Source organism: Corvus brachyrhynchos, unplaced genomic scaffold, assembly GCF_000691975.1.
Source record: "Corvus brachyrhynchos isolate BGI_N302 unplaced genomic scaffold, ASM69197v1 scaffold53, whole genome shotgun sequence".
Lineage (NCBI taxonomy): Eukaryota > Metazoa > Chordata > Aves > Passeriformes > Corvidae > Corvus > Corvus brachyrhynchos.
In genome coordinates this window covers 1,859,496-1,873,402 of record NW_008237681.1, presented here as the reverse complement: position 1 = coordinate 1,873,402, position 13,907 = coordinate 1,859,496, and the positions used below count along the sequence as shown (strand labels likewise).

Here is a 13,907-nt window from a genome sequence, read left to right as displayed (position 1 = left end):
AGGTAAAAAAAGCAGAAGTACTATGTTTACAACTAGTCACCTCGTATCTTTGCCTAGTTTTCTAGGCATATACATGCTTGATAGAGTTCTGTGCCCAAAGCTGAAAGGTGGTAACCAAAAATTGAGCACTGTACTACAGAGACCTTGACAAACAGAAGGCCACTGCAATCTAATGCACTTTAACACATCTAAATCAAACTCTTACTTCTTATGCTCACACAACGGAATAGAAAATTTAACTGTCGTATATAAAATAATTCAGGGATTTTTAGAGTTTGACACCTTAGGAAAACACCATCCCATAGATTTTAGTTTCCAGGAAACTCTTAAAGTAGTAATCCCTGTTACACGCTGCATTGCAGTTACATGGCAGAGGTAATGACAACCATACAACTGCTAAGCAATAGCTTGTAACACTAATACTAGAATTCACTACTTCACTGTACAAATCCCCACAAATGGAGTTTTGTATCTGTGCCACTGAGGTTTGAAGAAAATGTTATTTCCATAAACATTTTACCTCAGTTACACAGGTCATTAAGTTCACTTTCATTTTTTTGCCAAAAAAGAACAATTAACTGGCTATTTCAAGATTCTCTACCAGAAAGATCCCTGCTATACCAGAAACATCTACCAGAATCAGGCAAAGCCACAGCAGATAACCTTCAAATTAAGACAGGCTGACTCAAAATAACGCAAAAGAAAAAAGAAAAAATAACCCAAAAAAACCCCACTCAACCACTCTCAAAGTCTGGTAGTATACTGCCACAACTGTAAAAGCACATTTTCTTTCTGAATTAAGCTGGTTACTATGATTAAGCAATTGTAACAACACAGCAAATACCTTCCCTAATACAGAAGTCTCTACTCAAACTATTACTTCTATCACCAGATCTTTCAAAAATTTCTTCCACAACTAGTGAGTCGAAGGTAGCACACAATTCTGAGCCACAGCTGCTAAATACCACTTGCATCAAATCACATTTGAGCCATTATTACGTTACACAGCTGCTATTTACATACAGGTTGCATTTTCTTCCCTCGACGAGCTTCTTCCATGCTGATGTGCAAAGCAGAGAATGCCCTTGTACGAGACCCTGTAATGAACCTCCCAAGAGATCAGAGCCTGCGCATACATGACTGCTTTAGCTCGCTGTGCCTGACAGATGTACTCCGGGAAATTGCTCCCCAGCCAATCGCTCCTGCTCCAGTCGCTCATCTCCCAGGCCACTGATTACAGCTACCCCAGGGTCGCACAGCAGCAGAATGGGCAAGACGGCATGCCTTCAATTCCAGCTCAGGGAATACCAAAAAAGGAACTGAAACTGAGTTCCAGACGTAAAATTTTCTGCATCAACAGCTGCTAAGAACAGCTCCAAGGTAATATTTTTGCTCTGATCCAAGACTTCATTAGCACTACAAAATGAAAACGCATTTGTACCTCGGGTCCCAGAACAGAACAACCCAGAAGCCAAACATCTGCTAAGTTTGTTTATAGCTGTACTATCAACCTTTCACTGAGTACTCATTCTAAAGCAGGTGGTTTGTTGTTTTGTTTTGTTTTTTTTTTTTTACATAAGCTATATATTCTTGTTCAAAAAAATAAACCAAGGTTTCCTAAAAACCTTTCACTGAGTACTCATTCTAAAGCAGGTGGTTTGTTGTTTTGTTTTGTTTTTTTTTTTTTTACATAAGCTATATATTCTTGTTCAAAAAAATAAACCAAGGTTTCCTAAAAAGAAAAATCCTTTTTTTTCCCGCTCCTGTTGAAAAAGTAAAAAAGCACTGATGTTAGCTGCAATTAATTTCATGTGTCCTCCCAGAGTAAGACGTCTGTTTCAGGCATTACATGAATAGCTGTACTTTTTCCTTCCTTAAGCCAACCTTAAAAATGCAACTTCTGCTCCAGCAGATCAAATTCAGAGCTTCATTTTGCTCTTTTTTTTCCTCTTCACTGACACACCCTAATCTCCTTGTCCCATCATGTAATGCATGGGAAAACTGGCTCTTTGAGGAGTTATCTATAACTTAACCTTCAAGACATGCCACTGCCTTCCTTGGTCTTTATTCTTCTATTCCTATGTCTTGTTTGATGAGAATTCTACCAATGAAGCTGGAGTGGTGCCACCTCAACCAACAACTTGGCCAAAATAAAACAAGTAACATACTTCCACGAACTTGGTGTAAATACATTGTGCAACTGTGAAGATGGTATTTATCACCTAGCTGTAGAGAAATCAGAAGGCCACATTCAGTTCCTCTCATTGCCTCAGTCCAGAAAATTCTGTAACCATAGGCTAAAAAAAGTATTCTCAGATAGTGCTGACAAGAGAGTTTAAAAGTAGTTTGTTTCCACTCTGTAAATAGAAGTTCACTCTAACACACGTATGCATCTTTTCACTTCCAAGCTATTGAAGGCCTCTCTGCTACCATACATAAATGGCTATAAACTGATTCATATAGCAAGCACAAAGTTTAACAAAAATATCAGATACCCTAACTCTTAGTGATCTCTTCTCAACCGTGCATCCTCAATCACACCTATTCTTTCTCTAACGCAGAGCACAAATTCATGTAGTTCTTCTTCAGCTGCTCAGATGAATACTGAAACAGCTATGCTGAACTGTGTCCTGATGCCTCTCCCATACTTCAATGAACTGTTACTTGGGATAAATCCACACTAGAAGTAATTCAATTGCTACAAGTAAAAATTATGTTTGTTTAGGTTGGGAGTGGGTGTGTTCAGGGAAAAGAGACTGTCTATTCCTTAGGGATAGAATAAGAGGGGTGGGAATCACACATTTGATTTTTTGATTTTTTTTTTTTTAATTTATTTTTTTTTCTTAAATTTTTATAAGTTTGGGAAAAAAATGCATGCTTGGTTTGAATACTTAAAGAAAAAAAACCCCACCTCTCTGAAGCAGCTTATTGCAATTTCTTTATAGTCTGTAGTCAACCAACTCCTTGTTAACAGTCACTCTTAGAACAAAACAAACAAAAAAACCACTCAGAAGCAATACCAGCACATTTTTTCCAAGCACATGGAAGTTTTTGTCTTTTAAGTTCCATACCAAAACACTTCATGGATAAACGTCTGTTCTTCCCTTAGAGTAAATACCAGGAAAAAGCTTCCCATCAAATGGAGAACAGCACAGCAACTTCAAACTGCAACTGTCTCAACATGTTTAACTACAGAAGTATTCTAAAACAAACTGTAGGCAAATACATTCAAAATTATCACATCCTTGAACATGTTCAGTGACAACACTGAGAACTCTGAGCAGAACTATTTGTGCTGGAGCAATATTTTAACCATATGTCTAATACTGCAAAAAAATCTCTATGAAGTGTATGAGAGCTTTTTTTTGTAAATAAAAGAAACATAAGAACCTATCATGAAACATACACTTTTCCCTGCAATCTTTCCTTTATTTTCACTTTTATACCCCTTCAAGTTCTACTTATTTAACCTTATCTCAGTCTATAACAGCATATTTTTGAAAGATGGGTCCAAAAGAGGGTGTACCTCTTATCCAGGCAAAAAAAAAAAAATTTCATCTGAGCTCTTATGCCTTTGAAAAACTTTTCATCTTTTCCCAAGTGATGTGCAATTCTGATCCCAACCCATCATGAAGTGGCAGTGAACTGCCTTACTGCAGGGTCTGCAGAGTGTCTAGCAGGCAGAGCTGTGCTTAATCTGCCATTCCGAAATGGCAGGACATTTAAAGTAGCTGCAGTAAGCAGGACTGAGCTCTCAGCAGGATTTACCACATGAGCTCCAGCCCAGCTGCTATCAGACAGAGCCAGATATGAGCACAGGGAAACTGAGTGCTTGTTTGCTTGCAGAGACCATACTGACATACCCACACATGCAGCCCTGTAAACTCATACATCTAGTATGAGGTTTCTATTGATACTTTAAAATCCTGGTTTGGGGGTAGGGAGGTGGGGTGTTAAGAGTTGCATCCATAGTCCAGAATCAACCCTTCCTTACATGAGCAAATTAGATCAGGGAGTTGGAGCTGATGATCCCTATGTGTCCCTTCCAACTCAAATTAGTCTATGATTGTACGACTTTTTTAACATTGCAGCCCCAAAAAACCAACCCAGTCCACTGCCACCCTTCTTCATGCAGCTGAAAGGACACCATTTAACAAGCTTAAAGCATCTCTTTTTAGGAAAGAATTAAAAAAAAAAAAAAAAAAAAAAAGAATTATGAGACAGGATGACAATACTTCTAAATGAGGCTTTATTTTGGAGGGGGCGAGGGTTGCCCAGGCCATGGGGCAGTCAGGAAGAAGGCAAGGTGCTAGGGGATTAAGATGATGCAGGGGGCAAATTGTGCGACACAGTCTAAAGTTCATACGTCAAATACCTCTGCAGATGGTTTTCTTCAGCTTCTCATCAAATCAGAATCTACTAAATCATATTAAGAACAGCTTCCTAGGAGTTTCTTATTACAAAGAAATTAAATATAGGGTATTCCTCTAAAGAAACATTACTGCTTTAGCAAGGGAACACAGAAACCTTTGCAGGCAATGGCTCATCATTTAACAAATTAAAATTATCCATAAAACTCAAAAGTCTTACTGCCTACAAGTATTTTTCAGAATACAATTTCTATATAACAGCTAGTTCCCAAGACATACATCTGCACAGCACGCTTCAGCTTGCCTCAGTTTGCATCGGCACGTACACACGGAACTGGGTGTTTCCAAAAAAAGAAAGGAAGAAAAAAGATAGATGTGTTCTGGATAGATATTCTCTGGTGTACTGCCCCAGTAGTGGACTCCTGGGTTTCTCAGCACATTGTGGGACAGCTGTCAGAAGCCACCAGGATGCTGAGAGCAAACATGAGGCAGATTACTAGTTTAAGCCCTCCTGACATTACACAATTGCACATCATTTGGACAGCTGAGTACTTATTCTGTAGAGATACTACTGAAATTTACAACCTGAACCCTCATTAACAGAAAGATTACTACGTTCTCTACTGTACTATGTACTACTGCATTAATCACCCCACATCCTGATCTGAATATACTGATGAAGTAGAAAAACAAAAGATGTGTGTGAAGTTTTCCAGGACTTGTTCCTGGAATCAAAACCGTCCCTCAGTATAGACAGATGAAATTCACCATGTTCCAACAGAACCCCACCAAGATTTTACAGCAACATGTATGAGCATGTGGTCAGCATGCAACTGTCACTGAGCTAGGCTAGGGAGGGTTGGGTGATTTGATTTGTTGAGGTTTTCAGGAGGTTGGGTTTATAAACATGAGGTTTCTTTTTTTGGAGGGGGAGGGGGGGTGGTAGGGCGACACAGAGGAATTCAAAGCTGCTCACTTTATAACTGCAACATACTGCCTTTAGCTAAACTCATCTCCAAGCATTTTGGCAACATTTTTGAGAGATATTCTAATTTTTCTTTATCCTAAAATAGTCTTAGATCACTGTGCAAGTTCAAAAGAACTATAAACCAGAGCTGTTTCAACACTATTAAAGCTACCTAACCAAGGCCTATGTTTAACTGCTCTACAGCCACTTGTAGAAATATTCTGAATTATTGAATGGTTTGGGCTGAAGGGGACCTTGAAGATCATCAAGTTCCAACCTCCCTGCCATGGGCAGGAACAGCTTTCACTAGACCAGGTTGCTCAGAGCTCCAACCTGGCCTTGAACACTTCCAGGGATGGGGTATCCACAGCTTCTCTGGGCACCCTGTTCTGGTGCTTCACCACTCTTACAGTAGAGTTTTACCTAACATCTAATTTAAAGCTACCCTCTCTCCAGTTGAACCTATTGCCCCTTGTACTGTCACTATATCCTCTCATAAGCAGTCTTGTCCCATCTTTCCTGCAAGCTCCTTTCAGGTACTGGAAGGCCACAATTAGGCCACTCCAAAGTCGCCTTCTTTCCAGGCTGAACAATCCAAAATCTATCAGCCTTTCCTCATAGATTATGTGCTCCACCCCTCTGACCAACTTTGTAGCCCTCCTCTGGACTCACTCCAACAGGTCAATGTCCAAATATTAAACACTTATCCTCTGGATTAATCTCCTAGAATAGATGGCACTGTTGTGAACAGCTGATGAGTCCAGATATGAAGAAGCATAATAAGAGACAGATAATTTTATCTTGTTTTTATTGACATTATTTAAAGTGTTTGCCTTTCCCTGACAGCAGATCCTCAGGAGGTAAATAGCAAAAGAAAAAAGAAATTTAAAGAAGTCAAACTATCCAATTATTGAGTTAGGACAAATTGCTCAAATACAACCAAATCAAACTACACCCAAACAGAAGCTCCTTGACAAGACCACCAACCACCAGCAACTAATAAATAAAAGAATTATTTCCATGAATGGTGCAATTTTTGAATGATTATTCACCTAGATGTCATTCCCCAGAAAAGTGAAAGACTCTGAATCTCACCAATTCACATGAATTCAAGGCTTAATTCTTCACCTTCAGCTTTCCCTTTGTCTCAAATTCTCTATTCATATAGCTACATCCCAGTCAAATCAAGTATCTGTATAATAACTTACCGACAACACACCTTTACTCTTACAGTGAACAAAAACTACTACCTACAAATCAAAACTCAGTAAGTTGTAGTAGGAGGGTAAGGCAATGTTTCCAATATCAGTAGCAGGCAACTGATACAGAAGGAAGAATCAGCACTCTGCTGGCCTACAACATTTCTTTTTAATAAGAAGGCAGGCAGAATGGGAGTACAGTCTGCTTATGATCTGCTCATGCAATCTGAACTATGGCAGCATTTCATCATACATTCTTAGCTGTATAAGTGATGTAACATACAGAATACAGGTACTGTCATCTGCAGATTATTTTAATAAAACAATTTTAAAAAAAACAGACAAAAACAAACAAAAAACCCCAAACAACACAAAACAAAAACCAACAAAATAAAAAGTCCACAAGTCATATCTCCAAAGTTATGCTGAGGAACTTCAAGGGATTTGAAATCCTTGTATCATGAATGCCAGTCAGATTATTAGCACTGTTACACATGCTGATTGTCAACCAGCCCCTAGTGTACTAGCAAGCCTCTACCACAACAAATTCACAGCTACCAAAAATAAATAAGTATTAGCAATCCACATGTATTTTATTAATAAGGCAGACAGTACCAGAAAGCTGCAATTCCTGTTTTGTGCTAGTGCTGGCCATAATGTGAACCAGCAACATACCAGATCAGGGAACTGATCCAGCAATAAAACTGCACTGACGGTCTTTTGCCACTTCAATTCGGATGCCAGTCGGTACCAGTGAGGTGCAGGCAGGAGAGACTGCTGAGCCCACAGGAGGTAGAGCAGGACCAAGGGGCAACTCTAGCGAAGTCCAACTTGGACTGCAGTGGAGCCACACTTCCACTGCTGTAGCTTCACATCTCAGCTTGGAGAAATGGTGAGGTACCAGTCACATCACCTTCCATTCTTCTCATAATATTTTGACAATGAAAAATGCTTGCCTTACATTAGATCTGACGCTTTCCCACTTCCACCCCCTTTGCTTTCCTCACTCTCACAAGCACCAAGCTCTTTCCTTGCCCTGGCGCATACTGATGCATGCCTTCTAGAATAAGGGACACCCAGAAGCTGAGGGGGCACATTAGCCATGGCCACATGGGCACACACAGGAAACATCCCAGAGGACATGCTGGTGGTATGCAGCATCACAGGACGAACTTTGACAAGTATCACTCTGGTTACTTCAGAAAAGTAGGCATGACATGCTATCACTTGAAAAGAAACCAAAAATTCTGTGCTACTGTCAATTTAGAAACTGTGGACACTTATAAGTGAATAGAAAAAGTTCAATTACATGAAAAATGAGGCTGGACTGGCCCCAGTCACTGATATTATGCACTCAGGCTACTAAAAAGTGCTGGGCAAAGGGAAGCTGCCCAAGCAACTCCCAATTGTGAAAGCAAAGTTCTTCAGTAGAAGAGTAGAGGGGAAAAATCAAAGAAGTTGGTGGTGCCTGTGTGTTCGTGGACTAGAAGTTTTCTTTTTATTCAATTTTTTCTAATAAAGACAATGTGTAAAATGAGCTGGAAAAAGAAATAATAAAATAACCATCAGCACTGGTGGTTCAGTGGTAGAATTCTCACCTGCCACGCGGGAGGACCGGGTTCGATTCCCGGCCAATGCAGTTGGTACTTTTAGGGAGGTGATTCCACAACTCCACTCCACCTAGAGTGCTGCATCCAGCTCTGGAGTTCCCAGCACAAGAAGGGCATGGACCTGCTGGATAGAGTCCAGAGGAGAGCCACCAAGACAATCAGAGGGATGGTGCACCTTTCCCTGGAGGAAAGGCTGGGAGAAAGCCTCTTGCACTTCAAATGGAAAGAGAAGTAGGCTCACATTAGATATCAGGAAGAAATTCTTTACTGTGAGGGTGGTGAGGCACCGGAACAGGTTGCCCAGAGAAGCTGGGGCTGCCCCATCCCTGAAAGTGTTTAAGGCGAGGTTGGATGGAGCTCTGAGCAACCTGATCTAGTGGAAGGTGTCCCTTTCCACACTAGGGGTGCTGGAACTAGGAGACTGTGCCTTCCAACCCAGACCATTTTTTCATTCAGTGATTCCGATTGCAGAATAAACATGTAATTCAGTTAATATTCATTTCAGAAAACTAAAACTGACAAGTCTTGTTTCAGCTCGTAGGGTGGTTTTTAAGGTTTTGTTGCGGTTTTTCAACAGCTTCAGAAGTTGAATTGGCTTATGGGAAAGGAGACAGGATGTAGTGGGAATGACATTTTCCCTTTCAGAAATCAGGAACTAGTTTGTCCAGTTCACCATGAAGCCATATCTTAAGACACATACTTTCTTGCCAAAATTTCTTCCATTTTCCTCTTGCAGTTCTAAAGCACAACACAGTCTTAAAAGTCTGAAAAGCCTGAAATAAAGACACGCTAGACAAAAACTGTCAGAACTTGAAATTTCTAAAAGTCATTCCAAGGTCCTTCAGAAGGGCCACTGAAGGGACATTTAAAAGGGGATCCACTTCTGTTTCTTATTTGCCTTGCCTACTATCTTGTAAAGCTATACAGACAAGCTCCTTCAGTTTTTGTTTTAGAAAAGCAAGTAGCTGATTTTCTGATGTATTAAGGGTACTGCTTTCACTATGTCTGACTAGCAGGTTTTGGGAGAAGTCAGTTTAAAAGTAAGGTGTTGATTCTGACACAACTGATGCATGCATGCCACTGTACATGGTGCTTATTTTACAGGAAAGTTCAGTTGACTAAATGCAAAGGGAAACCGAGATGGATCTAAAATTAGCCAAAAAAAAGAAAGCCTACCTACCTCTTTTGTAGCCACTTCATTCTTTGTCTCAAGGACAACTACTGATACTGGTTTTAGTATTTTATTAGGGGTTTTTTTGTGGATAACCATGTAAAAGACAATCTACAACATAGTACTTCTGAGAAAGACACATTTCTCTTGGAAAGAGAAAAAAATAATGCTGTAGGACTCCTATTGTAAATTTATGACTTGAGAGGCTAATACTTAGTAAGAAAAGCTGACAGCATCTAACACATGGCAGGCAGATCAGATGCTCTTCATTCGTTTAACACTTAGAATTCTCTACTTCAGACAGCATTAGCATGGTTTGCATGGGAGTTCTAACCAGCCAAGAACTACTAAAATGGCTGCTCCTGAAAAGCCATTTTTCCTTATTTTGAAATGAACAACAGAAGTTACCCGTCTTTCTAATAAAGCCATAGACCACATTTTCATGTACCTTTATCTGTACACTCCCATCCAGTAGCACATATACATGTTCAAGGAAAGGTAATTTATTTGAGATAATAATTTTAAGCGAAACTGGAGTACATACAGCAAAGAACTTAAGACAGGCTTTTGGCTTTCACATTGACTTCTGGAAGACAGACAATTATCTAGCCTTGCATAAAGTCTACCCATAAAAATTCTGCTGCCATGTTTTCCTGTAAGGCAAATTTGAACATGCAGAGTAAACTTACACAAGCCATGCTCCTTGCGGTGCAATTCTGACCAGCCCTAGGAACTCTAAAGACGTCATCAATAAATCAAAGTCATTGCCCTGGACACAAAGTCTCTTCCTGCACTCTCTGCCTGAACTTGAAACAGCTTTAAGATGTCCTTACAAACATAATTGATACCATTAACAGATAAAAAAAATAAAATACCAAGTCAAATGCACAGTAAACCAAACATTAAGACAAATACATAAAATACATCATCCAGATATATTATTAGATATATGGAGATCTAAGCAAAGACCTTCCAGAAACACGAATCAAATATGCTCCACTCAGTGTCTATAAGAACTTTATCTTAACATTTTTAATTCAGGATTTCACAGCTACTAGGGAATTTTTAAATGCTGAAAATGCAAGAGTTATTCTAGTCAACTGTATCAGTAACAAAATGAATTTTCTACACATATCAGATAAGGAGAAAAAGAGAAAGTAAAAACAAAATTGCATCATGTTTCTCATTATTTAGAAACCAGGTCTCCAGAATAAGTATTTCTTTCCAATAATATAAAATTTGTAGAGACGGCATCTACACAGAATCCAATACTTCCTTTTACTGTAGCATATAAAAAAATATGAACAACACAGCTTACAGCCCTGGGAATGTGCTATGATATCAAATAAATTTCTGCAATCAGATATCCTAATTACATATGCATTAATACAATTTTAAATGCTCAACTGGGTTTTCCTGGGAGGGAAGAACGTCTTTACATGATGGCTTTTGGCAATCAAACACAGCTTTCATCATTCCATAATTCCAAAAGACTGTTCTGTCTCAAACTGATACAGAAGAGAATTTGAAAAAATAAATGAGATATATGAGAAACAACAGTTAAGAGGAGCTTTATTGAAACTTTCTCACGTACTCCCAAAAGTAACATGTAAAGAAATATTTAAATAGGAAAAATTTGAACATACTTGTCCTCTAGGCAACTGCCCATGTTTCTAATGATAAAGTTCTTCATTTGCCTAGATCATATGCATATTATAAGCATATCCATCTCTTTTTCCAGTGTTACTTCACCTAAGTCTGGGCACACATAAAGAAATCAACCTATCCACCAAAGCATTTGGATTTATTCTCACATTTCTTCACAGGACTGACTCTACAGAAGATCAACTCTCTGCAAACCAGATTGGAAAAGTATCACCAACAGCATGTTGTAAAAATCTCCCCTGTACAAAACAGACAGAATCAAACCGGCTTCCACTGCAATCTAACCTTAATTAAATGAGAGAGTATCTAAATGACAATAAAACATTCAACTTTGGCAGAAAATTGTACCTTTTTATTGACATTTGAATACACTTTCATATTTGGGGCAGCACAACATCATAGCTCTTGGTTCTCTTAACACCAATTTCAGAGCTTCTGTCTGAGATGTAATTCATTTAAATAGAAGCAATAATTTCATATCTGATTGTAACAACTTTTTACAGACTTAAAAACAGAAGTTTCCAAAATGACCAGTTTTTTCAACTTGAAACAGTTTCATTGTAGATTATCAAAATCAACACTAGCAGAAGCATTGTTTTGTGGGGTTTTGGTGGTTTTTTTAAAGCATATAAAACAAAATCATTCAAGCACAATGAGACAAATAAATGGCTATTTTAAAATATTTGTAACCAGGCCAAATGTCTACTAAAAGCTTTTTATGCTGTCTGAGGTCCCTGTACATTGTCAGGAACTCAAAGAAAGGGTAAAATGCCCTTTTCTCACTGGGACAGAACAACTGTGCCAAAAGGAAGCTTTCCCATTAAAGGAAAACTGTAGTTCACTTTAGAATTACAACATCCATACCAGGACACTAGAGGGAACCTGAAAGCAGTCCACTTCAAAAATCTCTTGCACACTCTGATCCTGCCATTAACTCTAAATTTTCATTCATGAACAAGTGATTTGGATATACAAGGAAGAGGACTTTTTCAGACAAATAAGGTCATAATGCTTAAACATTTGAAATGTAGTCATACATTGGGAAAAAATCATGGCATTCTGAGAGCCTCAGACAGGAAGCTATTATACAGCAGTACAGGGAACATCCATCATTCTCTCCATTCTTGCAGTTCTTCCAGCCTTTTTTATTGAAGAAAATTATGAAGCTGCATACTCAAATACCAAGAAAAGTATGTTAAACAAAAAGGAGCTGAAAAGGCTGCAATGCTTATTTACCCTTACTGTTTAGGAAATGAAACAAAGCAGCCTGAAGAAAAGTTTGTTCTAAGTATTTGACACTTGTTTCTACTTTTGACTCATTCCATAATGTAACTTTTGGATTTTTGATAACACATGATATAATGTTATTAGCAACTTACACACATTCATAAATATGCCTGCTCTCCTAAACAGTATCACCCCCCGGGGCACATTGCACAACAGAGAACTACACAATTCAGACTTTTGGAACCACTGTGTCAGCAGGCTTCACTTCTACTCTGGGTATTAATTTGAATATGCAAGATAACCCCACATTTCTAAAAGTCCTTTTAGAAGCATTAGGAGACAAAAATAGGCATGCAGTTTTGAGATGATGAGAGATGAGACATGTCATCAGCCACATTCACAGCCTAACAATTTATAAGGAGGATATAGTCCCTAAAATTCCCCATTTTCTTTTTATTTAAATAATAATTGTCTTACCTCTGTGTACTTACTGATACTTTAAAGTAGTATTACATTCCATAACTAAGCTTTCCCAAAAAATCTCATCTTCTTTCAGCTAAGCATTCATGTATTTTCCAGGTGTTGCAAACTAACTTGACTGAAGTGTTTTTTACTAATGTTACCAACAGAACTGTCAATGCATGTTAATAAAGGCACAAACATTTACAGTTGGATTCGAAGATCTCAAAGGTGTTTTCCAACCTAAATGAGTCTATGATGTCTATGATTCTAAAGGAGAGACATCAGTGCTTACACTGCTGAAGTGGAACATCCTTAATATTTAGTATTAATCCTGAAGCATCGACTCAAATTCAATTTTTCCAACGCTAACCTCTTCACCAAGATTTTATGAACATATACCAATAAAATCACAACACAAAAAAAAAATCCCTCTGCTTAGGTTGCTTTTATTGGAAACTGAAGAAACCACAGAGGAAAATTCTAACTATTGTAAATTTAGGAAGTCACTGAAGGAGCCATTCACAACAGGATATTCCTAATACATGATCTAAGAAGGCATGAACATAACTCACCCAACATACACTCTCTTGACAATCAGGCACCACTTCTTTGCAAACACATCGTGAGCAGGCCTTGAATTACAGGCACTCTCTATTACACCACCAGAGACACACACAACAGAAGTCGCCAGTAAGTATTTAAAACCAGAAACCTCACTTAGCCCTCAGCTGCCAAGGAAGACAAATTGCTCAATCCTCAGCTCCTCTGTTGTGCTGTAGCTATATGCTATAGCACTTTCTAGGATGAAGACTTGATTGCTCTCAGGTGAGGGGTTTTAGAACACCATGGCAGGACCACATCCAATTATCCAGTTTAAACCAAGTAATTCTGGCTGTTTCATTGCATCTAGTCTCTGAACAACTTTGATATAAACCATTGTTCTCATTAATAAGACTTCTGTCAAAATACCTGCTACAAGTAAGTTCAACACATTAACATACATAATTAGTAGACTTCACTTAAAGATCAGCTTCCTCATTTACAACGAGTCCCATTGATCAACTGCACCAAAAGCTCTGCTTCTTTTACATGGGCTCATTTAGAGTCTTGTTGCTTCACTTGTAACCAACAGTTTTCAGGTTTGGATTTTCTATGATTTGGATTGATTTAGGACTATTGATCTTATTATACAGAACATAAATCATGTAACTTGTTTTGAAACTTTTTGTCCCCTCT

At 38.5% G+C, this 13,907-nt stretch overlaps 1 protein-coding gene, 1 non-coding gene and 1 pseudogene across 8 annotated transcripts in view; 2 read left to right on the top strand and 1 right to left on the bottom strand.

Annotated features, from left to right (window-relative positions):
* SLC4A7 (solute carrier family 4 member 7) overlaps positions 1 to 1,185 on the bottom strand; it is a 67,115-nt gene extending 65,930 nt beyond the window's left edge. For 2 of the 7 annotated variants that reach the window (XR_001861324.1, XM_017732091.1), the window contains exon 1: positions 1,024 to 1,146. Coding sequence is in view for 6 of the 7 variants with exons in the window: in XM_017732091.1 (XP_017587580.1) it covers positions 1,024 to 1,059 (36 nt within the window). In the remaining variant the exon portion in view is untranslated. Of the gene's footprint in view, positions 1 to 1,023 lie in introns of all 7 variants that reach the window. The other 5 variants (XM_017732096.1, XM_017732092.1, XM_017732094.1 and 2 more) reach the window with 5 other exon arrangements.
* A 6,318-nt stretch (positions 1,186 to 7,503) lies between these two features.
* On the top strand, positions 7,504 to 8,023 carry LOC103614152 (annotated as a pseudogene).
* Positions 8,024 to 8,104: 81 nt separating this feature from the next.
* On the top strand, positions 8,105 to 8,175 carry TRNAG-GCC. Its single transcript has one exon. It is a non-coding gene; the product is annotated as a tRNA-Gly (tRNA).
* Positions 8,176 to 13,907: the final 5,732 nt, after the last annotated feature.